Source organism: Prunus dulcis, chromosome 3 (genome assembly GCF_902201215.1).
Source record: "Prunus dulcis chromosome 3, ALMONDv2, whole genome shotgun sequence".
NCBI lineage: Eukaryota > Viridiplantae > Streptophyta > Magnoliopsida > Rosales > Rosaceae > Prunus > Prunus dulcis.
This window is the reverse complement of record NC_047652.1, coordinates 4,815,311-4,839,502: the sequence shown is the minus strand read 5'-3', so window position 1 is coordinate 4,839,502 and position 24,192 is coordinate 4,815,311. Positions and strand designations below refer to the sequence as shown.

Sequence of the window (24,192 nt, the reverse complement as noted above, 5' to 3'; positions counted from 1 at the left end):
TCAGGAATTTTAAAGGGACTGACAGTAATTTTAGTATTTTTTATGATAAATGATTATCGTTTCTACTTGGGGATGACTAACTATGACTTCTGTTTTGTTTTCTCTTTTCCATTTTTCTTGTGTTATAGTCTTTATTCCTTTTTTCTATGTTTAGGTCAAAATTCTGCACGCCAGCCCATTTTCGTCGAGAGGCCCACGAACCAAAAAAATTTGGGCTTTCATTTACAGGAATCAGAAGAAGAAAACCAAGACACTGGAAAAGCCCAGACCCTTTTGAACAAATTACGAATGTAGCCATGATCTGAAAAGAATCAAATACCATTATTGGCAATTAAAAACTGATACACACAATTTTAGATAAAAGCCCAGCTTTTGTGAAAATCTCACCACTTGGTCTCTATCCCAAAAAAGGCAAAAACATCATATCTTTTTCTCAATGAAGCCCCCACGTGACTACCTGACGTTGAAAAAGTCAAAATTTTCAATTATCACAGAAGAGTTGATATAGAGTTAATGAAGGCATGTCTTACAGGAGGACTTCTCCATTTTTGCTGCCAGAGGAAGAAGATTAAAATCCCTTATATATATATGTATATATATATAGAAAGTCTGCACCAAAGCAGACGGCTCTTCCAAGAGATAAGCAGACTACTATTTCAAGAGATAAGTAGGGAGCAAGGGAGTTGTTCAAAATAGGGAAAGCAAACTGACCATCATGGTCGATTGAGTTTTTCTCTTTACAAGGAACAAACAGAGAACAAAGAGAGTTGGTTTTCTTTCAGAAAAAAGCAAGGAAAAGACCTCCATGGAAGCTGATTGTTGACAACCCTTCTCTGTCAGAATAGTAGCTTTCTTCTCTTATGACATTAAGAAAAGAAAAAAGATCTTTTAAGAAGATTTGCTGCCCATTATTAAAAGATTAGAAATCCCGCTCCAGCATTTTCTATAAATATGAGACAAGATGAACAGATCAAGGACAGCAAAAAAATTCAATCAAAACAAAAACTCAAAATGATCACTTGATCTCAAAAACCTTCAAGACACTGTAGCAACCAAAAGCTCATTGAGCCACAAGAAACAAGTCAGCTATAATCCATAATCTCTAAATTCAGTTCAGTTTCAGAGAAATAATCATTCAAAGTGAGATTTCGCTCGTTACAAATTTGATAAGCCAAATCAAGCAGAGTTCGGATTTTACAAATATGAAAGCCTCAACAAATTTATGGAGAGCCCTGATCAAGCAGAATAGGAACTACAGTGCAGTTCCAGTTCAGTAATCATCAAATTCAGCCACTTCTGCCCCTGCCAGACTGAAGAAGTTCCAATTCTGCCAGTTCAAAAAGCCTTCCACGGCTTGAAATAGATTTAAGCTCTGCCACACTCGAACGTTGGTATCAATTTATAGCTGAAACTTGACAGTTGAAGATGTTGATAGTCTAATCCAGCACAAACATACTCAGTTCAGCCCAGATCAAAAGCATTCATCTAGGCAGAAATTGAAGTCCAACGTTTTTTGTTTTGTTTTTTTTAAAGTTGGTCTTCCTTTTTGAGCTTTGTAAAAGGCAATTCTGCCTGAAACAGTTCACTTTCTTATCATTTATTCTGGGCAGAACTACCAATTTTGTATTGTGAAAAATTGTGAAGTCCTCACCAGTATGAGGCAAGAAAAGAACTTACTTGAGAGATATTCCTCACCCAAATTCACAATCGCTTGTTTAGAAATCAGTAACTTGGGGCTTAAGTTATCTATTTTTAAAAAGTCTGCTAGGATTTTCGTTGCTAGCAGTGGCACGCTCACACACAAAAGAAAATTGACTTGTTGACCGTCAATGATTTTCGAGGCAATGGGGGAACTTTACCTTACTATCACAGGAACGAATCTAAAACGGGTGAACATTCTATTTGTAAAGGTTTTCAACAAAATCAAGATAGAAAATTTCTGATTTGGTTTGGAGCATGTAAGCCTTCCATTCATTAAATATTTGTTGTCTTTGATCTTTACTTGGGTATGTAGCCCTATATTTTTCCCGTCTTTCAACATTTTCTTTTGACTCTAGGTGTTTGTCTAGAATTTTCCAACGTATTTTGAATTCTTTATTGAGGGTTCACAACAAATTGTCTGTTGGAATAGCTTCAGCTTCAAAATCAGTTTGTGTGGGGGAGTCTGGGTAATCTGATTTCTCATCTTCTTTGACTAGTTTCTTACCATAATAAGGGTGGTTGACCTTGGAGGCTTTTCTTAAAGATTCTAAGTTTAAATCAATTAACATTTTCTCTAACTCTAGGTCTCTTTCCAATGTAGAGGAGGAAGCTGCAAATGAATGTCTAGCAGGGGTATTTTTAAAGGATTGACTGGGTGTTGGAAGTTGTTGTATTTGGACTGAGGACTTGTGGGGATGGTTTCCAAAATTTATTTTTACGATACCGTCTAAATATTGTTGGATATAGTCTAAATTATTCAAATTATGCTGAATGGGAGTGGGTTGATTTTATGTTGTTAGTGTCCAATCTAGGGGTAGAGTTACTTTTGACCACTTAATTGTATGGGGGACTCTTATATTAGCATCGGCTTTACTACTTTGAATACGCAAAGTTTGGTCTTTTGGACTCTTATTAAGAGCTTGGAAATTCATATTAGTTCCTGTGACTTCATAATAAATTATGTAGACTAAAGCTAGAGGTTGGGTACCTGACAAGACTTTATACTTTGAAGTTTTAATGTTTAATGTTAGAGTTTTTAATATGTGAGGATCACTAAGGCTTACTGTGAAGTCTGGGTAACAATCAAAGCGAATTGGACCATTAAACAAACTTGACTCTATTATTCCTAGGGTACTATCACTAAAGTTGGTAAATCTGGCATCAAGTAGGCAAAGTAAAATATAGGCATTTAGTCCAAACCTGGTAAGGGGTTTGACTGCTACTTGAATGAGGCCAATGTGAAGGAAATTGTTTCTGTCACTCTTACGTTTCTTTATTGACTCAAGGTTTAATAATTGACATGTTTCGTGTTATTTACTCAAGACATAGACTTGTTCAACTGTTTTCACATGGGTTGTACTTTTGAAACTTGAAAGTGACCATTTTTTCTTGTAAATTTCTGTATTAGGGATTTTGGGGATATTCCAATCTTTATAGTCAATTTCATTACTAGTTTCGTATTCTATTTGTTGTTCATTTACTATTTCCGAGAGTTTACTAATATTGGCTCTAGAACTGCTATTGTTACAAGAGTTTGTTCTAAAAAGGTGACTCATTGGGACAAAGATTACTGGTGTTCTTACAAAGGGTATGAAGTAAAGCTAAAAATTCTATAAATAGGTTCAAGGATTCCTGAAGAAACAAAAGCTAGCAATCTAAACATGTCATCACCAGCGGATTCACCTTTTTCGTACTACCAATATTCCCCCCCTCCAACTCCTCCAGAATTTCAATATGAATCGACCCTAGCAACACCATCTGAATTTCAATATGAATCTCCGCCACCGCCACTGCCATCAACGATACCTTCTGATGTATCCCACTAAAGTTAGGACCATTAAACAAGCTTGACTCTACTATTCCTAGGGTACTATCACTAAAGTTGGTCAATCTGGCATCACATAGGCAAAGTAAAATAGAGGCATTTAGTCCAAACCTGGTAAGGTGTTTGACTGCAACTTGAACGAGGCCAATGTGAAGGAAATTGTTTCCATCACTTTTATGTTTCTTTATTGACTCAAGGTTTAATAATAGACATGTTTCGTGTTCTTTACTCAAGGCATAGACTTGATCGACTGTTTTCACATGGGTTGTACTTTTGAAACTTGAAAGTGACTATTTTTCCTTGTAAATTTATGTACTAGGGATTTTGAAGATATTCCAATCTTTATAGTCAATTTCATTACTAGTTTCGTATTCTATTTGTGCTTCATTTACTATTTCCGAGAGTTTACTAATACTAGCTCTAGAATTGCTACTGTTACAAGAGTTAGTTCTAAAAAGGCGACTCATTGGGACAAAGATTATTGGTTTTCTTACAAAGGGTAGGAAGGAAAGTTAAAAATTCTATAAACAGGTTCAAGGATTCTTGAAAAAAAATAGCTAGCAATCTAAACATGTCATCACCAGCGAATTCGCCTTTTTCGTACTACCAGTATTTCCCCCTTTCAACTCCTCCAGAATTCCAATATGAATCGGCCCTGGCAACACCACCTGAATTTCAATATGAATCTCCGCCACTGCCGCTGCCATCATCGATACCTTCTAATGTATCCCACTAAAGTTAGGACCATTAAACAAGCTTGACTCTATTATTTCTAGGGTACTATCACTAAAGTTGGTCAATCTGGCATCACGTAGGGAAAGTAAAATAGAGGCATTTAGTCCAAACCTGGTAAGGGGTTTGACTGCTATTTGAAAGAGGCCAATATGAAGGAAATTGTTTCCATCACTCTTATGTTTCTTTATTGACTCAAGGTTTAATAATTGACATGTTTCGTGTTCTTTACTCAAGGCATAGACTTGTTCAACTGTTTTCACATGGGTTGTACTTTTGAAATTTGAAAGTGACCTTTTTTTCTTGTAAATTTCTGTACTAGGGATTTTGAGGATATTCTAATCTTTATAGTCAATTTCATTACTAGTTTCGTATTCTATTTGTTTGTTCATTTACTATTTCCGAGAGTTTACTAATACTGGTTCTAGAATTGCTACTGTTACAAGAGTTTGTTCTAAAAAGGCAACTCATTGGGACAAAGATTACTGGTTTTCTTCCAAAGGGTAGGATGGAAAGTTAAAAATTCTATAAACAGGTTTAAGGAATCTTGAAAAAAAATAGCTAGCAATCTAAACATGTCATCACCAGCGGATTCGCCTTTTTCGTACTACCAATATTTCCCCCCTCCAACTCCTCCAGAATTCCAATATGAATCGGCCCTGGCAACACCACCTGAATTTCAATATGAATCTCCTCCACCGCCACCGCAATCATCGATACGTTCTAATGTATCCCACTAAAGTTAGGACCATTAAACAAGCTTGACTCTATTATTCCTAGGGTACTATCACTAAAGTTGGTCAATCTGGCATCACGTAGGCAAAGTAAAATAGAGGCATTTAGTCCGAACCTGGTAAGGGGTTTGACTGCTACTTGAACGAGGCCAATGTGAAGGAAATTGTTTCCATCACTCTTATGTTTCTTTATTGACTGAAGGTTTAATAATTGACATGTTTCGTGTTCTTTACTCAAGGCATAGACTTGTTCGACTGTTTTCACATGGGTTGTACTTTTGAAACTTGAAAGTGACCATTTTTTCTTGTAAATTTATGTACTAGGGATTTTGAAGATATTCCAATCTTTATAGTCAATTTCATTACTAGTTTCGTATTCTATTTGTGCTTCATTTACTATTTCCGGGAGTTTACTAATACTGGCTCTAGAACTGCTACTGTTATAAGAGTTTGTTCTAAAAAGACGACTCATTGGTACAAAGATTACTGATTTTCTTACAAAGGGTAGGAAGGAAAACTAAAATTCTATAAACAGGTTCAAGGATTCCTGAAAAAAAATAACTAGCAATCTAAATATGTCATCACCAGAGGATTTGCCTTTTTCGTACTACCAAGATTCCCTCCCTCCAACTCCTCAAGAATTCCAATATGAATCGGCCCTGGCAATACCACCTGAATTTCAATATGAATCTCCGCCACCACCACCTTCATCATCGATACCTTCTGATGTATCCCACTAAAGTTAGGACCATTAAACAAGCTTGACTATATTATTCCTAGGGTACTATCACTAAAGTTTGTCAATCTGGCATCACGTAGGCAAGTAGTAAAATAGAGGCATTTGGTCCAAACCTGCTAAGGGGTTTGACTGCTACTTGAATGAGGCCAATGTGAAGGAAATTGTTTCCATCACTCTTATGTTTCTTTATTGACTCAAGGTTTAATAATTGACATGTTTCGTGTTCTTTACTCAAGGCATAGACTTGTTCGACTGTTTTCACATGGGTTGTACTTTTGAAACTTGAAAGTGAAAATTTTTTCTTGTAAATTAATGTACTAGGGATTTTGGGGATATTCCAATCTTTATAGTCAATTTCATTACTAGTTTTGTTTCCATTTTTTGTTCATTTACTATTTCCGGTCATTTACTATTTCCGGGGGTTTACTAATACTGTAGAACTGCTACTGTTACAAGAGTTTGTTCTAAAAAGGCGACTCATTGGGACAAAGATTACTGGTTTTCTTACAAAGGGTAGGAAGGAAAGCTAAAAATTCTACAAATAGGTTCAAGGATTCCTAAAAAAAAAAAGAAAAAAAGCTAGCAATCTAAACATGTCATCACCTTTTTTGTACTACCAAGATTCCTCCCCTCCAACTCCCTCAGAATTTCAATATGAATCGTCCCTGGCAACACCGCCTGAATTTCAATATGAATCGCCCCTGGCAACAACACTTGAATCTCAATATGGACCGGCGTCATCACCATTGTCATCGCCACCGCCACTGCCATCACCATTGTCATCGCCACCGCCATCACCATTGTCATCGCCACCGCAATCACCATTGTCATCGCCACCGCCACCACCATTATGCAACCCGAGATTGCGCCTGGGGAAAAGGTGCGTAGTATCGAAGGTAATTTTGGCTGGAGTGATTGCGGGGTGTGTGATAGGTTTCATACTACTTGTGCTGGCTTTGCGCATTTTCATCATCTACTTTAGGAGGAAGAGAGGCAAACGACAGGATGTGGTGGAGATTTTCCCCGGAGAGCCTCCACATGAACCTAAAGGTATGAGCGCATTATATTATATTTATATTGTCCTGAATTACCAATCCTCATTGCACCTAACAAGAATTTAGAGGCCTTGTTACCAAAATGATTTAATTGTAAAACGCACTTACATTTTCACATAATAATATAGAATTTAGTTTTTATATCATTACAGATTGGATCATTCACTGCTTTAAATAATAAGACATTGTTTCGATCGGTCACAATACATAAATATTTAGAAAGTTTATCTCTGTACATGATGCCTTGTGTCCGATTTTCCCTCTTTGAACATTACTTGTATTACTTTGTCAGAAATATTTCACGTATCCTATTGTATTTTAGTTAATACCTTTCTTTCCTTTTGAGTTGAAGTTAATTTCCAATTCCCCTATCACCGAAAACAATTAAATTAAGCAGGCAGGGAAACAGAAAAAAAGTTAGAGTGAATTTTGATACGTAAATGGCTCAATCCCTTCCAAGTTTCAAGGAAAACAATCTACATCTATTTCTTAATTTTTGGTAAGAAAAGTTATAGAAAAGGAAAACAGAAAAAGAAAATCAAATCTGACCAAAAAAAAAGAAAAAGAAAATCAAACAGTTAGGAAAAGTTGACGTACCAAAGACAAAAATTAAGCTCAGACCAAAAAAAAAAAAAAAAAGAGACAAAAATTACGCGAAGTATAAACGGTCTCTTTCGATTTGGGGCCCACCGCGTTAGTCTTCCCTTCATTCTCCACTAACTACCGCCCATGTGACTGTTCATTTCACTTTCAGACACCTTCTCTTCGCAAACGCAAAAAAGAAAAAAAGAAAAAGACGGCGAGGTGCTGCTTCAATCCCTCGGCTAACTTCGAACCTCGCCAGAAATGTCGGCGCCGTCTCCGGCGACCAACTCTACGTCACCTCTTCCTCCGGTGACTAACGCCACGTCACCTCCCCCTCCGGCGACCAAGGCCACGTCACCACCTCCTCCGGCGACCAACGCCCCAGCGCCTACTACTCCTTCTCCTCCGGCCAACGCCACAACACCTCCCCCTCCCCCTCCCACAGCGCCGACCGAGTCTCCGCCGCCGCCGCCGTCGCCGGGGAGTGGGACCTTGCCGACGAAAACGAATGTTGCGATTATAGTCGGGGTTGGGATTGGAGGGTTCAGTATGCTAGTTTTCGTGTCGATTTTCTTCTTTTTCTACAGGAGACGGAAGAGGCGGCAGCAAGGGAGGCCATATGAGTATCCACATGAACCTAAAAGTGAGCTTCCTTTTTTTGTTGTTCGAAAATTGAAATCTGAAAACTCGAATTTTCTTTTGGTTGGAAACTTTTGTTTATGTGAAGTGTGAAGTTTTGATATTAGTTATATAGTGAATGTGGGTGCACTGCCTAAGTTTGCACATTGGAATTGAGGGAGTTGAATTTGCAATTTTTGAATTTTGTGATGGATTTCTTGAATTATTTCCTCTGAGTTCATTCATTGGGTTTCATGGCACGGAAATGTCTATAGACATCTGGTCTTTGCCCCTAATTAATTTGTGCAATTTATATCCTTTGATTTCTCCAGATGATCAATTTAGTGGCCAACCTCAGCATTTGCAACAGAATTATACTCCTCCACTGGCAGACAAAGTAGAAATATATTCAAAGCCTGCTCATTTTCCAGTACCATCTTCAACCAGTAGCAGCTTGAGCTCTGAGAAACCACCCTCAGGACAATCTCCGGGCATTGCCTTTGGATCATCGCAAATCACATTTACATATGAAGAGTTACTGATGGCAACAAATGGTTTCTCCAATGCCAATCTCCTTGGTCAAGGAGGATTTGGTTATGTTCATAAAGGAGTCCTTCCAAATGGGAAAGTGGTTGCAATTAAGCAGCTGAAAGCTGGGAGTGGACAAGGGGAGCGTGAATTCCAGGCAGAGATCGAGGTCATTAGTCGCGTCCATCACAGACATCTTGTTTCACTGGTTGGACACTGCATTAGCGGGGCCCAAAGGATGCTTATTTATGAGTTTGTTCCAAACGATACCTTGGAATTTCATCTGCATGGTATGTCTTTTCGTTGGTTATAGTTTGCTGCCTTTCTAAATCACCAAAATAGAACGAAAGAAAAAGAACGGTTATGCTAGGATCTGGTTTTTATTCTGCATTTCATAGCAATGATTGGAATCTTATCAAAGAAAATCATTGCAGGAAAGGGGAGGCCAACTATGAATTGGCCAACAAGATTGAAAATTGCCCTAGGCTCTGCAAAAGGATTGGCATATCTCCATGAGGACTGTAAGCCTTCTTTGCACTCTAGTTTGTTGTGTTGCTAACCATAAGCAAAATGTTTGGTCATTGTTATCTGCCTTGGAAGTCACCCACTGTTGAACTATATCTCAGGTCAGCCCAAGATCATACACCGTGACATCAAGGGATCTAATATTCTTCTTGACTGTAACTTTGAGGCAAAGGTAGATAGTAACAGCTTCCCCATTTTGATACGATTCTTTTTAAACTTTCAAATGCATCAAAGTTACAATGTTCTTCCTGGATAGTTGAGCCTAATTAAGGTAGCATTGTAATAGCTTCATGGTTCATTACCTAATCTCTTAATTAACCACTAATTCCAAACCGGTAAAATCCGAAGACATGATGAATGATATGATAATAAATAACTACTGTAGATTTGTTTGTTTTGGTCATATCTACTTTCTTTTCTTAAATGGAGGAAAAAAAAGAAACAAGGAGATTCGCATTCATATATGAGGGATAGTATTGTAAGTTCCTCACCAAAATTTTGATCCTTTTCCTGCCTTTTCAATTCTCCATGGCAAACTAAAGGAACGCATTGTAGTTGAATTGACTGGCTATCTGGATAACTTTAACTTAAAACATTCGAATCAGCATTGCTTAGCATTTGAATATGCAAATCCATCTTTAAGTCGGAATTCTTGAATGGTTTTTTAATTTGTTTTGAAATGCTCCTAAAATTAACTCGTATTGTGTATTGTATGTGATTTTTGTTCAGGTTGCAGATTTTGGACTTGCCAAGGTTTCTTTAGATACAGATACTCATGTCTCCACTAGGGTCATGGGAACTTTTGGGTAAGATCAATTGTCTGTATTAATTTACTCATAGCTTTATTGGTTCCATGAAGTCTATTTGTGGAGTGAAAATAAAACCATCTGTTGTTGGGATGTCATGGTTGATTTGATAATATAGTTCCATTTTTGCTTGTTTGTAAATTTACCAAATGCAGTTACTTAGCTCCTGAATATGCATCTAGTGGAAAGCTCACCGAGAAGTCAGATGTCTTCTCATTTGGGGTTGTTCTATTGGAGTTGATAACTGGACGCCAACCAATTGATAAAACTCAATCTTTCACTGATGATAGCATGGTTGAGTGGGTGTGTAGACAATATCATCACTACTAATTTCTAGCATTTTATCAATTTGTTGTACTTGTAGTAGAGCTGTTCAATTATGGCACCTGAACTTTACCATCATGTTTTTGTGGAGAACGAACTATAAAGCACACACCTTTGTTTAGATGCAGAGCGTAATCTCTCTCTCACACACACACACACACACACACACACACACAAACACAAACACAGTTCTGTGGGATATTTCTTTGGTTTAGGGCAGTGGACAAGTCTTCTGTGTGGCTAACAGTTTTTGTTTTCACCTATTGTAATGAAATCTTATTCATTGCAAGGCTTGAATGGCATGGGAAAGATGATGGACAATGTTATTGAATTTCAGGCAAGGCCTATGCTTGCACAAGCATTGGAAACAGGCAACTTTGATGCTATTGTTGATGTAAGGTTGCAGAATGACTACAACACTGGTGAAATGGCCTGTATGCTTGCTTGCGCTGCTGCTTGCGTACGTCATTCTGGCCGACGTCGGCCACGAATGAGCCAGGTAATCTTTACAAAGTTCTGAAATTAGTTTGAGCTGTCAAAATAAGTCTAATAGTCTTGTTTTTAGCAGCCGAATTGTTATAATTCTGTTATCTTTATTTGTGTATGGACTTAGAACCCCCTACAGAAGTGCTTTAAGTGGATCCTTACTTTTTGGTTTAGCAAGAGTCCAACAATGGTTAACTTTATTGCAAAGTGTTTTCCATTTTCCAATTCGATCCGATCCATTCTTCATAGAGCTATTTACTTACTACTGTAGTCATGAGGTAATTTTTAAGTACGGCTGAAGAGCAGGTACGTGCTCCCAGAGAGATGTGGGATTGTTGTGGATAACTTTGTGGAGAAAAAAATTTGTTACCTTATTTAACGACAAAACTTGAGCAATACATGATTACACATATAAAACCCTAAATAACATGTGGATTATCTAAAGTACCCCTGAAATATAAAATTTGTACCATAGTCAACACCTATCTTACTCAGTTCTGTTCAACACTCACAGCTTTTAAGAGAAGAGTTCAAGGGACTAGAAGTGACAGTGGTGGTCTAATCGACAGCAGCTGTCACTTGTTGATCTCCAGTGGGAGGTTTGAATCCGAAGTCCCTCGTGTTAGAGGATTGGTTTAGTTTCATTGAGTAAAAGAGTGCATAAACTGCCAACAGACCCAATCGAATCTGTTTCATGTTTGGTAAATCCAAACAGACAGACAGTTTAAAGTTCAAACCCACCTAGTTGTGTAAAATTGTGTGGGGTCGTTCTTAGTCAGATTTTCCGTTTCATTTATCTCTCCTATTACCTGGTATTTGTTCAGATTGTCAGTATGCCTAGGAAATCCATTGATTCCATTTTGACTGTCCAATGCTGATTTGTGTTTTTACTCTGAGATATATATAAATTGTTCTGTATGTGGCATTTCGTTCATAATCTTTGATTAAAAGCAGGTAGTTCGAGCTTTGGAAGGAAATCATTCTCCAGATGAGTTAAATGAGGGAGTTATACCGGGTCACAGTAAAATATACAGTTCCTACGGAAGCTCAGACTACAACACTCGTGAATACAAGGAAGACTTGCAGAAATTCAGAAAACTAGCATTAGAAAGCCAAGAGCAAGAGCAAGAGCAAGGAACTAGTGGGATTAGTGGGCCTAGCAGTGAGTTTGATCAGCACCAATCTGCCTCTAGTGATGAAGGCCAACAAACCTCCCAAGAGATTGAACTTGGGAAAACGAAGAAAAACACCCATAATTTGAGTGAAAGCTCTTGAAAACTGATCCCCCAAAACCTTGGAAAAACCAATTTCTCCTGTTCTACACCCCACATCCTTCTGAACTTTCCAGAATCACACACTATGCCGTGTCACGTTTACATGAAAAAACACTTCTGATGGTACATTTGGTAGATTAAATGTACTTTTTTCAGCTAGATTACTGATTTTTGTGGGAGTCGCATGCTCAGTCGTTTGAAGAATTCAAGTGTTTCTATACCTCCCAAGAGTTTGATTGAAATGTCCATGTGAAGAAATCTTTTTATATATTGAAGTTAGGAACAATTAGGAGGAATAATTCTGTATGTATTATGGTGGATTTTTCATTGTTAACATTAACGGTTGGTTAGTGTTCAAATTTTGTTGAATCTGCGCATGTGTTATTTGTTTTTTTATTTTATTTATGTGTATATCAGATAAACTCAAAGTCCGATTTTCATCTCTTTTATTGGAGACCAGGATGCCGTCCAATCAGGGTCTTCTTGTTGTCACCAACTCTCATCCATTATACAAGGTAAAGATTGTTAAAATAGGATGAATTGTCAAAGAAAAAAGTAATTTACGCTTGTCAATAAATAAGAAAAATATTAAGTGGTAGTATTTTATTTTGGGTGAATTGGTTCTATAGCAAGGTTTTATAATCTTTATAAAAATAAAAGTAAAAGTTCGACATACTCCAAACATGGGTTACACTAGTGGGCCAGGATAGTGAGTTTGTCTTTTTACACTCAAGTTTCGAATTCCCTTCCTAATTTTAAATGAAATTAGAATTATCAAAATCATGATTTTGTACTTACTTTATGATTCTAGACTTCATAAAAATTAAATTGATTTGGTGGGTAAGTTTGGCATTGCTGTGCTGTGAAAATAATTTATGTCAGATTTTCTGTGAGAGAAATCAGCTGTGAGATAAAGCAGTTTAGTGTTTGGTAAATTTTTTGTTAAAAGTGTTGTTGGTACTAATTCCCGCATAATCAGAAAATAATTCCCGCATAATCATTAAACCTAGCGCATCTTCGAAACTGATTCCCATATAATTAGAAAATGAAAGCACCTCATTATGAAAAGTTTGGCTGATTTTTTTTAAATGTAAGTTTTGGCACACTGGAAAATATGAATTCCCGCGCTTTGGAAATTGTGAAATGACGCCTATTTTAGTGGAAATTAAACTCAGGAATTTGATGCCTCAATTTTCATGATTTTTTCCGCGGGTCATTTAATAAGTTTCGCGCTTAAGTTGCAAACAAGGGAATTGTTAATTTCCCCTCTTAAATTCCCGACTTTTAGCTAAATTCCGAGTTATTTTCCTTCATCCAAACGGAGGGTTATACCTTTCTCTCACAACAATTTTCAACAATAAGTAATTTTCTCATAGTTTACCAAACGGGCAGGGCTTCCCAAAATTAAAAAAAAAAATCATTTATCACCCCAAATAAGTAATGCCAAACGGTCACGAAGTCTCCTATCCATTTATTCTCTCCTCTATATTTTGCTTTTCTTATTCTCTTTGTACCAAATAATAAGGGCTTAAATGTCAAAATAGTCCCTGTGTTTTACCTCATCGGCCAATTTAATCCCCGTGTTATCAATTTAGCCAATTTAATCCCTGTGTTTGTATATGTTAGCAAATGTGATCCTTTTTGCCAAAATTTTGTTAAAACTGGAAAAAAAATATTTCAAATTAATTTAAAAAACTGTAATTAATTATTACATATCCAAATTCAATCTAAAAATGGAATTAAAAAAAGTTTTACCTCCCCAAATTTCACGCTTAGAACTCAACCATCTCCCAAACCCATAGCCACTCTCACTACACCCACTTCAACCCCAAAAAATACACATTGTGTGCTGGTAGTGGAAAAGGAAGATGATTGCGACAAGAAAATACGATTGACTATCACTTTCTTTGCTAGAGGATGCAAGAACATCGCTTTTAATAATTAAGTTTTTAATATTATTTGAATTTGAAAATTTGTAATTAATTTTTAAAAAAAATTTCTTTAGTTCCAATTGAATTTTGACAAGAAGGACCACATTTGCTAAAATATATAAACACATAGACTAAATTGGCCAAATTAATAACACGGGGACTAAATTGGCCGATGAGGTAAAACATAGGGAACATTTTGACATTTAAGCCAATAATAAGTAAAGATGTGGAAGTCTTATTAATTCCAAATAAAGAAAACAAAGGTTCCAGAATTGATTCGAGTGACAAAAATGGGATATTCTCTTTTTTAAGAAAGTCCAGACTTCATGTGTAAAATCAACCAAAAAGTATGGGTACTTTTGGTATAGTAGAAAGTCAGAAACAGTACAATTTTGTCCAGGCTGTCACTATTCGGTTAGCTCTGCTCCCATCCCAACAACACCAATACCAGCTCTAGAATACCCTCGCTCTCGCTCTCTCTCTCTCTCTCCCCGAAACTTTCAAACACCAAATTCGAAGTTCGAAAAATTTCCCTTTTGTTTTTCTGGTCGCGCAAGCAAACCCTGATTTGAATTCTCCACACCTTTGATCCATGGCTTCTCGTAGGCGCATGCTTCTGAAGGTCATTATCCTCGGCGACAGCGGGTAAGCTTCATCAGTTTCTTAATAATTGTTTGTTTATTTGCAAATCGAAGAATTAAAATTCTGAATCTCGTTGCTTGCTTGTACAAATTCAAATTCACAATTTTGGTCAACTAGTTATATGTATTCTGATTTATTGGATAAAACAAGTTGTTTTATTCTTTTGGTTAATAGTTCAATTTTGCTTGTAATTAATGCCAGGATTTAGACATTTATTTGTTCATGTTGAAAATGTGTTTCTATGCTAATCTATGTTTTGTTTACTTTTTATTTGGCAGGGTGGGGAAGACATCGCTGATGAATCAGTACCGTCCAAAATCTAGATCATGCATTTATTTTTCTTCAAATTCTGGATTTATTTTTTGTCGGTTTGGTAATTCATTATGTTTTCGAATTTTAGGTATGTGAATCGTAAGTTTAGTAATCAGTACAAGGCCACAATTGGAGCCGATTTTCTGACCAAGGAAGTTCAGTTTGAAGATAGGTTGTTCACGTTGCAGGTGAGAGATCGCTGAGCATTCATGTGGTTTTATTATTTGAAGAATGTTATTGAATAAAAGCCGAAATCCATGTTATGCAATGAATATTTGAACAATCATAATTGGTACCCAGAACTCTGTGGTCTGATTGGTTCGGTGTTGTTAACTCATTGTCACTTAGATTGTGGCTTTTAAAATATTTTGCTTTCTTATTGAAAACCCCATTTATTACTTTTGTAATTCTCATTCAAAAAGTAGTTGCTTTCATTTGGTGTGGTTCATTTAATGTACCGAGGGGAGGAGAAATCCCAAGTTGAAAATTTAACTTAATTTTTGCTCTCTCAAGATCAAGAATGTTTTCTTTAGTGCGCAGCTTATGATATTTGTATGGACAGTTGATCATCGTGGGGTTTCGGGGTCACGAAAAAAGTTTCAACTATTTCTCTCTATGTCATTGATGCTGAGAGGGAAAGAGTGACTTAAGTTCAGTGATGGCTGTAAAGGTACTAGATAAAAAGAAATTAATTATAATAGAAAAAGAAAGAATGGGAGATGAAATCTATGCTTTAGCAGTTCAAAAACTATTTGTTTCCATAAACAACATATACTGGAAAGAAACTGATTTGCTTCATGTTTGGGATATTATCTACCTACTTCTGTAGTATTGACACCCCTATTTAGAACATGCAGCATGTAGTGCAAAGTGACATGAAGCAAGTATTGATGTGAATGTCATGAAATCATTTGTAAGAGAACATTTGGGATTCATGAACGTGTAAATTAGAAGGTTTACATCTTTTATTCATTTTTACAGATTTGGGATACAGCTGGGCAAGAGAGGTTTCAAAGTCTTGGTGTGGCTTTCTATCGTGGTGCAGATTGCTGTGTTCTTGTGTATGATGTGAATGTCATGAAATCATTTGAAAATCTTAACAACTGGAGGGAAGAATTTCTGATTCAGGTAATTACCATTAGATTGGCTTCTTAGATAATCACATGTATTGAAACATTGACTGAAGTTACATTTTCTGGATTTGATGTTTAGGCCAGTCCATCAGACCCTGAAAACTTTCCATTTGTCGTGTTGGGGAACAAGATTGATGTTGATGGTGGAAATAGTCGAGTGGTATGTCATCTAGAATATGGAGGTTCTATGTTGTTCTAGGATGTATGTGCAGCTGTTCTTTTCTTATAGCGCGTGCATATGGTTCTACTCTTTTGGCTGTAGGTTTCTGAAAAGAAAGCAAAGGCTTGGTGTGCTTCCAAGGGAAACATACCATACTTTGAGACCTCTGCAAAAGAGGGCTTTAATGTAGATGATGCCTTCCAGTGTATAGCCAAAAATGCACTGAAGAATGAACCTGAAGAAGAGATGTAAGTATTCTCTAGTCTCTCCTTTCGCCATGGATTTCTTCTTTTCAGTATTGAATTTAGTCCTTCGTTCATTATTTAGTAAATATCTTATATAGCGCCGCCATAATTTGAGATAATTATCTGAATAGGTGAAGACAATTCTATAGTTGATCAATTTAAAGTATTTGGAAAAAAAAATTATGTTACCAGTCAATTTATTTTTTGTCAAATGATGATGGTAGCTACAGAATAAGGATAGCAATTATCTTGTTTACTCTTATCCCATGAGTTGATATGGAGAAGTACCTCTTGGTTATAGTTGCTTTTGATAATGAGTAATTATAGTCAAGTGGTATTCCCTCGCCTTTTTATTAAGGGGTTTTTGCATTCAACCCATGGAGGGATGAACTTTGTGTGGAGAGAGGCTACCTTTTTGTTTAACCTACTTTGGCCAATTAATTAATGATAAGAGATCATTTTGTTTCAATGACTTAATAACAAGCATGAATAATGGAGCTCAAACAGTCAACACAAACAAAAGCTTGGGAAGCATGTTGGAATGCTATGGTTTTGGATTGAATTATAATCCAATCCATCTGTACTTGACCAACAAATTCTTTGGTCCATGGTGGCATGGTCAATAGTTCTGATCGTAGCATTGGTATTGGGAAGCTGATTACCATCACAAAAGCCAACATGGATAAGCAAAGTTTAGGTAGAAGTGCTTATCTTGAAGTAAGGGAGAGAAAGAAGAACAGGAAACTGTTCTTGACAGCTGGGGCCCACGATTTCTATTGTTTTTGGACCGCAGTCCTCTCCAATTTAACTTGAAATGGGGTGGAACGGTCTTTAATATTAGCTGCCAGATCAAGATTGATGGTACTGCACATATTATGAAAGTGATGCTACTTTTTTGAAAAATTACTGCAGAATAGTTTGGTTTTGATTGCATAGCTATTATAAATGAACCAGCGAACTGTCCAACCAGAGAGAAGCTTGTGTGGGACCGTTATATGATGTCATTGTACTGACTTAGTGGGTCTAACCACTCAAAGGAAGTCATTTGTTAGAAAGAAGTGAAGTTCTTCATTTGAATGGCCTCCTTTGAATGGTTAGGCTCACCACATCAGCATGATGACGTGGTATGACGGTCCTACACAAGTTTTGCTTGTCCAATAGAACGTGGGCTGTGCAGTCAGAAACAAAAAGTTGCTTATGATTTCATTTCATGTTGGAAAATGCGGTAGAACATCAAAGCTGCAAATTAGAAAAATATGGTTGAATGTAGTCCTTATGATTTCAGTTCCAGTTCTCGCTCAAACCAGGTTTTAGGTTTAACCTAAAGTTGATACAGTGTAAAAAGAAAGCAATTGCCACAGACAGAAACAAATGACTCCTTTATATTTAACGAACTTGCCCTTCTCCCATTTTTCTTTTCCTTATCATGTACATGTTAAATCAGTAGGAATACCCAATTTTTAATGCGGTTACTAATTAAACACTTTTGGCTTTTGTGTGTGGATGATGAAGATACCTTCCTGACACAATTGATGTTGCTGGTGGAGGGAGGCAGCAAAGATCTACTGGCTGTGAATGTTGAAAGAGTTGTTGAATGGGGCTTTTTCTGTGGATGGCAGAAAGCAATTATCATCAACGATATTTGGTGATTAAGACTCAGTAATTTAAAAGTTGATAATATAGGCAAGGTTACAATTTTTTTATTTGTATTATAAGTGGATGGGAAGAGTCATTTGTTTACTTTGTATTGTTTCTGTTTATATTTGATGGTTGTATTTCCCCTTCCATTTGTTTCTTCTGGGAAGATAATGGTTATTTTCATTTACTATAGCTCCTTCAAACTCAACATATACTTATTTACACTTAGAATCTTCGTGAAATGCGTACTTAAAATCTATGGGAGTTAGTTGTGCTGATACTTGGTAGATATCAGTTTCCAGAAAAACCCACTAAACAGTGATCAGTAATTTCTTTAATCGTGCAGCCTTGAACCTATGAAGGCCCAAGAAATACTAGGTAGTTTTGGATTGAATTTAGACCCATAGGGTGTTTTTAGTGGAGATTATTTACATAACTACATACAATAATCTTGTCACCATTCAGCAGTAAAAGTAAATTACGTGAAATCAGAATAGCTTGTTTTGTTGTGTTGTAACTTATAAGGCCCCGTATGGTGGTTTGGTTTAGACTGATTAGAGTCAAGTTTATTACCATACTCTTCTAAATGGGACTTGTAAAACACAATATATTCAATTTTTGTCAAATTTAGTAAGTCTAATACCGACCTTTACTTGAATTTTTTTTAAATTATTTTATTTCTTTTCTTTTTCCTCTATGCATTTTTTTTTTCCCGAAAAAAAAAAAAAAAAACACCTGAGCAAGCAAGTAGCTATTAACACGTAGCTACACTAATATTCCTTCAGAGCGTGACGCGTGTACCGCTGACAGCAGATATCTATGCGAAAAAGGGTAAAAGCGCATCATTCTTCAAGCAACCAAACAGACACGGTATTTTCTACATCTTTCGCTGCACTTCCTCTTCTTCTTCGTCTTCGATTAGTTAGGGTTTTTGAGCACGAAGCTTTCCCTCAAATCTCAACAATGGAGGCCACCAAGGAACAAGGAGCTGGCTTACTGCACCACATCCTCCCTCCGCGTCTCGAAGACGCTGGCCTCGAAGACTGCGCGCTCCCAGCGGACTCCATCAAAGAAGCCTTCCTCAAAGCCGCCACGGCCGTGAAGTCCCGATCCACCTCGATCTTCACCGCCGACGAAGACGAAGAAGCCTTTGAGGATTGCATCAGTGACCCATGGCCTGACCTAAAGGTTCCCGCCGACGAGGTGATCGGAGCTGGGCCTGAGACGCGGTCGACGGCACCGTGTGGCGGCGATAAGGGTCGGTCGGTGGAGGTCGGTGGAGATGAAGTGGTGGTGGGCGGTGAGGAGGTGAAAGGGGATAAGGTGATTGTGGGAGGTGAAGATGTGAGAGAGGGTGGTGATAGGGCTTGTGTGGATGGGTTGGCTGGGTTAGAAATTGGAGGGAAGAAGAACAGTAAGGTGAGGAATGGTGATGGTGAAGGACCAATTTTGGTTGGGGGTTATGTTTGAAACCCTAATTAGATTTTACATTTACTAGTTTTGTTTTGATTTTATTTTTGGTGATTGTGTTAACTTCATGCTGTTTGTGCTTGTATTGTATAGTGTAAAGACAAATTGACAATGTGAAGATGAGGTAAAATACACAAGCTTTGTTGCAAGTGGTTTTAAGAAGGTTTGCATTTTATGCATCCACCACCATAACATGTTGCCTACCTCCACATGAATGGATGCATTCCCAACTATAATAAGAAAATTTTTAGTGTTAGTGAACAACTATTTTCTAAATTTCATAAAAAATATGATAATTTGTGTAGAAAAAAAAAAAACTTGCATTACAATTTAAAAAAAAATTAATTTAATTGAATGTGATCTACGGTCTACCATAGTGTCCCATTAGAGCAAGGCCAACAGCTAAGGCTGGACTCGGGCTGGGGGGGTTTGGGAGAAAAGTGGGCTTTCAGCAATAAAAGGCAACTTCGGTAAGAGGTGGGGGCCACGAGATTGGGCTGGCCCGAGGTGGAGTTTGGCCCGAGCAAGAGTCCAAGGGTGGTGACGTCATGGCTGACGCTAGGCTGGCGCCAGCCCTTCAGCTTTTAAATTTTTTTCACCGTTGGTGCGTAAAAATTTGAAACGTTGCACTACAGTAGCCGCCAACGGCTACCTTCCACGTGTCGGCCTATTGGCTCTCCGATTCAATTTTTTCCTTCAATCCAACTGAAGCCAATTTTTTTGCAATAAAAAAATGAAAAAAAATCGAAATTTTTTTAAAAAAATACACACAAATTACTGAATTTTTTTGGTATAAATACCAACCAATACTCTTCACTTTTAACACCAAATCCTCTTACATTTTCTTCTCCTTCTACTATTATTCACTTTCTACTCAATATTTTTTTACTTTCAAGTTGTATTTTTCTCTATCATATTATGAGTTCTCCTACTGAAAATGGAGGGGCATGGAGCATGATGGAAGATGTTAGCTTGTGTGAGGCTCAGGGACGGACCCAGGAATTTTGTGTCGTGGGGTCATAGTGTAAAAGTTTAATTTTTTTTTGAAAGATTAAAATAACATTGAAAATAAAACTAGAGTACATTCATTCATAATTCATGTAAAAAAATGGAGGATTTGGGGCTTCAAGGCTTGGTGGGGAAGAGGGTTAAAGGTTTGTGGGGGGTGGAGATTGGGGATTTAGTTTTAGGGTTTAGAAAATAGGTGTTTTGGAATGAAAATTCGGGAGGAAGAAGAAGGGAAACTGATCTGTGTTTTTTTTTTTTATAACACTTGGACCAAAACGACGTCGTTTTGGCCAGGTCTTTTAAAAAAAAATTCGCTGGTTCAAAACGACGGCGTTTTGGCCAGTGGGTTTTTAAAAAAAATTCGCTGGTCCAAAACGACGGCGTTTTGGCCAGCGAGTTTTAAAAAAAAATTCGCGCGTCTGGTCCAAAACGACGCCGTTTTGGCCAGCGCGTTTTTGTCCAAAACGACGCCATTTTGGTCAGTCTGTTTTAAAAAAAAAAAATAGAAGCTGGGCCAAAACGAGCTTCTTTCAAAAACAGAACAGAGCCCTGTTCATCTCTTGTCTGCAAATCCCCTCTCTCATGGGGTCATACCCCATTTCAAAGCCACCTTCTACCTTGCTTCCATGGAGTCCATGGGGTCGTTTGACCCCATTGACCCCACTGTGGGTCCGTCTCTGGTGAGGCTTGGGTCCAATTTTCTCATATGTGGAAAAAAAATTCATCAAGCATTTTGTGAAAGGGCAATTGGTTCGACACGTACAGAAATGACATTATCTAGTAGGTGGAAAATTCTTAATAAAGAGTTGGCGAAATGGAGAAATGCCTTGGCAAAAGCGATGGACAACCATAGAAGTGGAGAAAACCTTAGCAGTGAGGTAAATTATTTGTCATTTTCGTTCTATTAATTTCTATGTCATATTAATTTTTATTTAAATGTTTCTTGCAATTTATATATTTTGTTAATATGTCTCTAGTTTTTTTTATTTTATACATGTTGCATTTTTTTAAAATTTATTGAATTTGCATTAGTTTTTTTTTTACATGTTGCATTGCCAATATTTTTTAAAGTTTCTTGCATTTCCATTTAATTTTTTTTTATAGATTATGCAAGCACAAATGTGGTTTGGTGCTACTGGGCAAGGGAAAAAAAGTTTCAACCATACCCATTGTTGGGAGGTGGTGAAGACTTGTAAGAGATTCCAAATTATTCCAACCGGTCCAACGGTAGTCTTGAACGAGACTCCACTTCATGAGACGCGGGCATCGGATTCACCTATGGATTCCCCGATGAGTCAAGACTCACCCATTGAAAAGGAGCCAAGGCCTATTGGGAGGAAGGCGGCGAAGGCGAAGAGAGGGAGTAATTCTAGCAAGAATGCATCTAAATTTTTGGAGGAACTTTCAAAGCACCAAGCCATGAGAATTGAAATGGACTTGAAACAACAAGAGCACGATATGGCTATTCAACTAGAATATGCAAAAGAAATGGAGTATGTACGCAAAGAAAGGGAGTATGTACGCGAACAAAACATTGAAAAAAAAGATCGGGAAACCATGGCCATGGATACAAGCCATATGTCCCCTGAAACAAAACAATTTTGGAAGCTAGAACGAAGGGATGTTATGAGACGAAGACTTTTTCGTGACGATGGACCTAGCAACACGGATTGGTTAAATGATGAAAACCATTAAAATAGTTTGCTTGCCTTTCATGTCTTAGTTTACTTGCCTTTGATTTCATTGTATTTTTTGTTTTGTTTAATTCATGTATTTTATTTTATTAGTTGTATTGCTTTTCTTTTAGTGAATAAAGAAAATATTCAACAAAATTCCTTTTTATTCAAAACATTCCATACATAAAAAGCAAACCACAACCAAAGCATAAAAAATAAACAAACCACAACCAAAGCATAAAAAATAAACAACCCACAACCAAAGCATAAAAAATAAACAACCCACAACTAAAAATAATAAAGCATAAAAAAAACAAAGCATAACTAAAAATACAACATAAACATAATAAATTAAAAAAACATCTTCACTTCACTTCATTCACCTTCATTGCCTTTCACCGCCCATAAATGCTCCATCAAGTCAACTTGACGGTGTTCATGAATATACGACGATTGCATCTCCGTGTAGCGATCAATCATATGGGGCATGAAACTACCGTCTCTAACCAACGGTTCATGCTGCACTGGTTCTCCATTTGGCCCCACTGGTTTTTCATAAATTCGTGTTAGGGCCGTGTCCATGGGATTTGGTTCATACACTTCATCAACATCGTAATCATATTCATCTTCCACAATCATGTTATGGAGGATGATACAAGTCATCATTATACTCCTAAGCACCTCCTCGTCAAATAGACGTGCCGCGCCCCTTGATAATAGCCCACCGGGCTTGAAGGATACCAAAGCACCTCTCAACATCTTTTCTGTACCCCTCTTGATAGCGAGCAAAAAAATTTTGCTTATGGGATCGGGGATGTGGAATTGTTTTCACAAATGTTGTCCACCTCGGGTAGATGCCATCAGCTAGATAATACCCGTTCTGGTAGATGGTATTGTTAATTTCATATGTGATATTTGGGGCTTCACCTCTCAAAACATCATTGAACACCGGGGATTGACCTAGGACATTCAAATCGTTTTGAGATTCGGCAACTCCGAAGAAGGCGTGCCAAACCCATGTATCAAAACCAACAACTGCTTCCAGGATGATACTTTTCTGCCCTTTTCTATTTCCGTAATCCCCTTGCCAAGCAGTTGGACAATTTTTCCACTGCCAGTGCATGCAGTCAATGCTACCAATCATGCCAGGAAATCCTCGAGACTCAGCTTTTTGGAGAAGCCGTTGCAGGTCCCTGGGCGTAGGTCTGCGGAGGTAGTCTCTGGTGTACAGAGTTTCCACTGCATCACAAAATCGCACCAAGCTCTCCAAAACAGTGGACTTCCCCATCCGGCAATCTCATCCACCTGATCAGCAGATGACCCATACGCCAACATTCATATCACAGCTGTGAACTTCTGCTCTGGAAGAAGTCCCAAATTTCCAGCACAATTTCTCTTTTGAACAAAATATTCATCATAATTGCAAATATCATGCATGACTTTATTGAACAAATGGGGTTGCATTCTATATCTCCCTCGAAAATGAACATCAGAGTACAGAGATTGTGGGATAAAATAATCTTCCATAAGATTCTTACCCCGAGAATGTCTATGTCTGTCCACATTTGGGCGACGGCCTTCTCGTGAACCACGGCGACCTGGTTTTCTTCCTCCAGCAAAGCAACTGCTATGCCAAGTTGCTCATCTAGTTCTCTCTGCGCCCTTTTGCTTGCAGCTCGTCTACGCATTCTTTCTCTAGTTTCTCGCTCTTGCCTCTCCAAAACCTCTTGCATGTCTGTCATTGAGAATGGAGAATGAAATCTAAAATATGAGAAATGAAAATGTAGAGAAAAACTGGTGTGGGAGGTATAAGCTAAACCTCTGATTTTATAGAAAAATTTAGACAGATAGATATGACACGCGGCGCAATCTTAGATGGTGAAAATCTTATCTGAAATTGTAAATTCAAATGAAATTTGAAATTTGAAATTTATATATGAAATTTGAATTTCAAAATGTATTTGAAATTTGACATTTTAAATTTATCTGAAATTTGAATTTTGAAATGTATCTAAATTTTGAAATTTATCTGAAATTTGAAACCG

The 24,192-nt window shown here is 37.4% G+C and overlaps 3 protein-coding genes across 3 annotated transcripts; all 3 read left to right on the top strand.

Moving 5' to 3' along the window:
• The first annotated feature begins 7,509 nt into the window (after positions 1-7,509).
• Positions 7,510-12,301, top strand: LOC117623148 (proline-rich receptor-like protein kinase PERK1). Its single transcript, XM_034354019.1, has 8 exons — positions 7,510-8,014; positions 8,322-8,807; positions 8,952-9,038; positions 9,144-9,214; positions 9,772-9,848; positions 10,004-10,151; positions 10,510-10,671; positions 11,613-12,301. Exons 1-8 carry the CDS (start codon positions 7,633-7,635, stop codon positions 11,931-11,933), a joined length of 1,734 nt encoding a protein of 577 aa, XP_034209910.1. The 5' UTR covers positions 7,510-7,632; the 3' UTR covers positions 11,934-12,301.
• Positions 12,302-14,227: 1,926 nt separating this feature from the next.
• On the top strand, positions 14,228-18,219 carry LOC117622885 (ras-related protein Rab7). Its single transcript, XM_034353681.1, has 7 exons — positions 14,228-14,508; positions 14,784-14,810; positions 14,906-15,005; positions 15,799-15,945; positions 16,030-16,110; positions 16,213-16,358; positions 17,868-18,219. Exons 1-7 carry the CDS (start codon positions 14,456-14,458, stop codon positions 17,935-17,937), a joined length of 624 nt encoding a protein of 207 aa, XP_034209572.1. The 5' UTR covers positions 14,228-14,455; the 3' UTR covers positions 17,938-18,219.
• A 612-nt stretch (positions 18,220-18,831) lies between these two features.
• Positions 18,832-19,612, top strand: LOC117622300. The gene has a single exon (XM_034352934.1). The coding sequence runs from the start codon at positions 18,957-18,959 to the stop codon at positions 19,461-19,463; it is 507 nt and encodes a 168-aa protein (XP_034208825.1). The 5' UTR covers positions 18,832-18,956; the 3' UTR covers positions 19,464-19,612.
• The last annotated feature ends 4,580 nt before the right edge of the window (positions 19,613-24,192 follow it).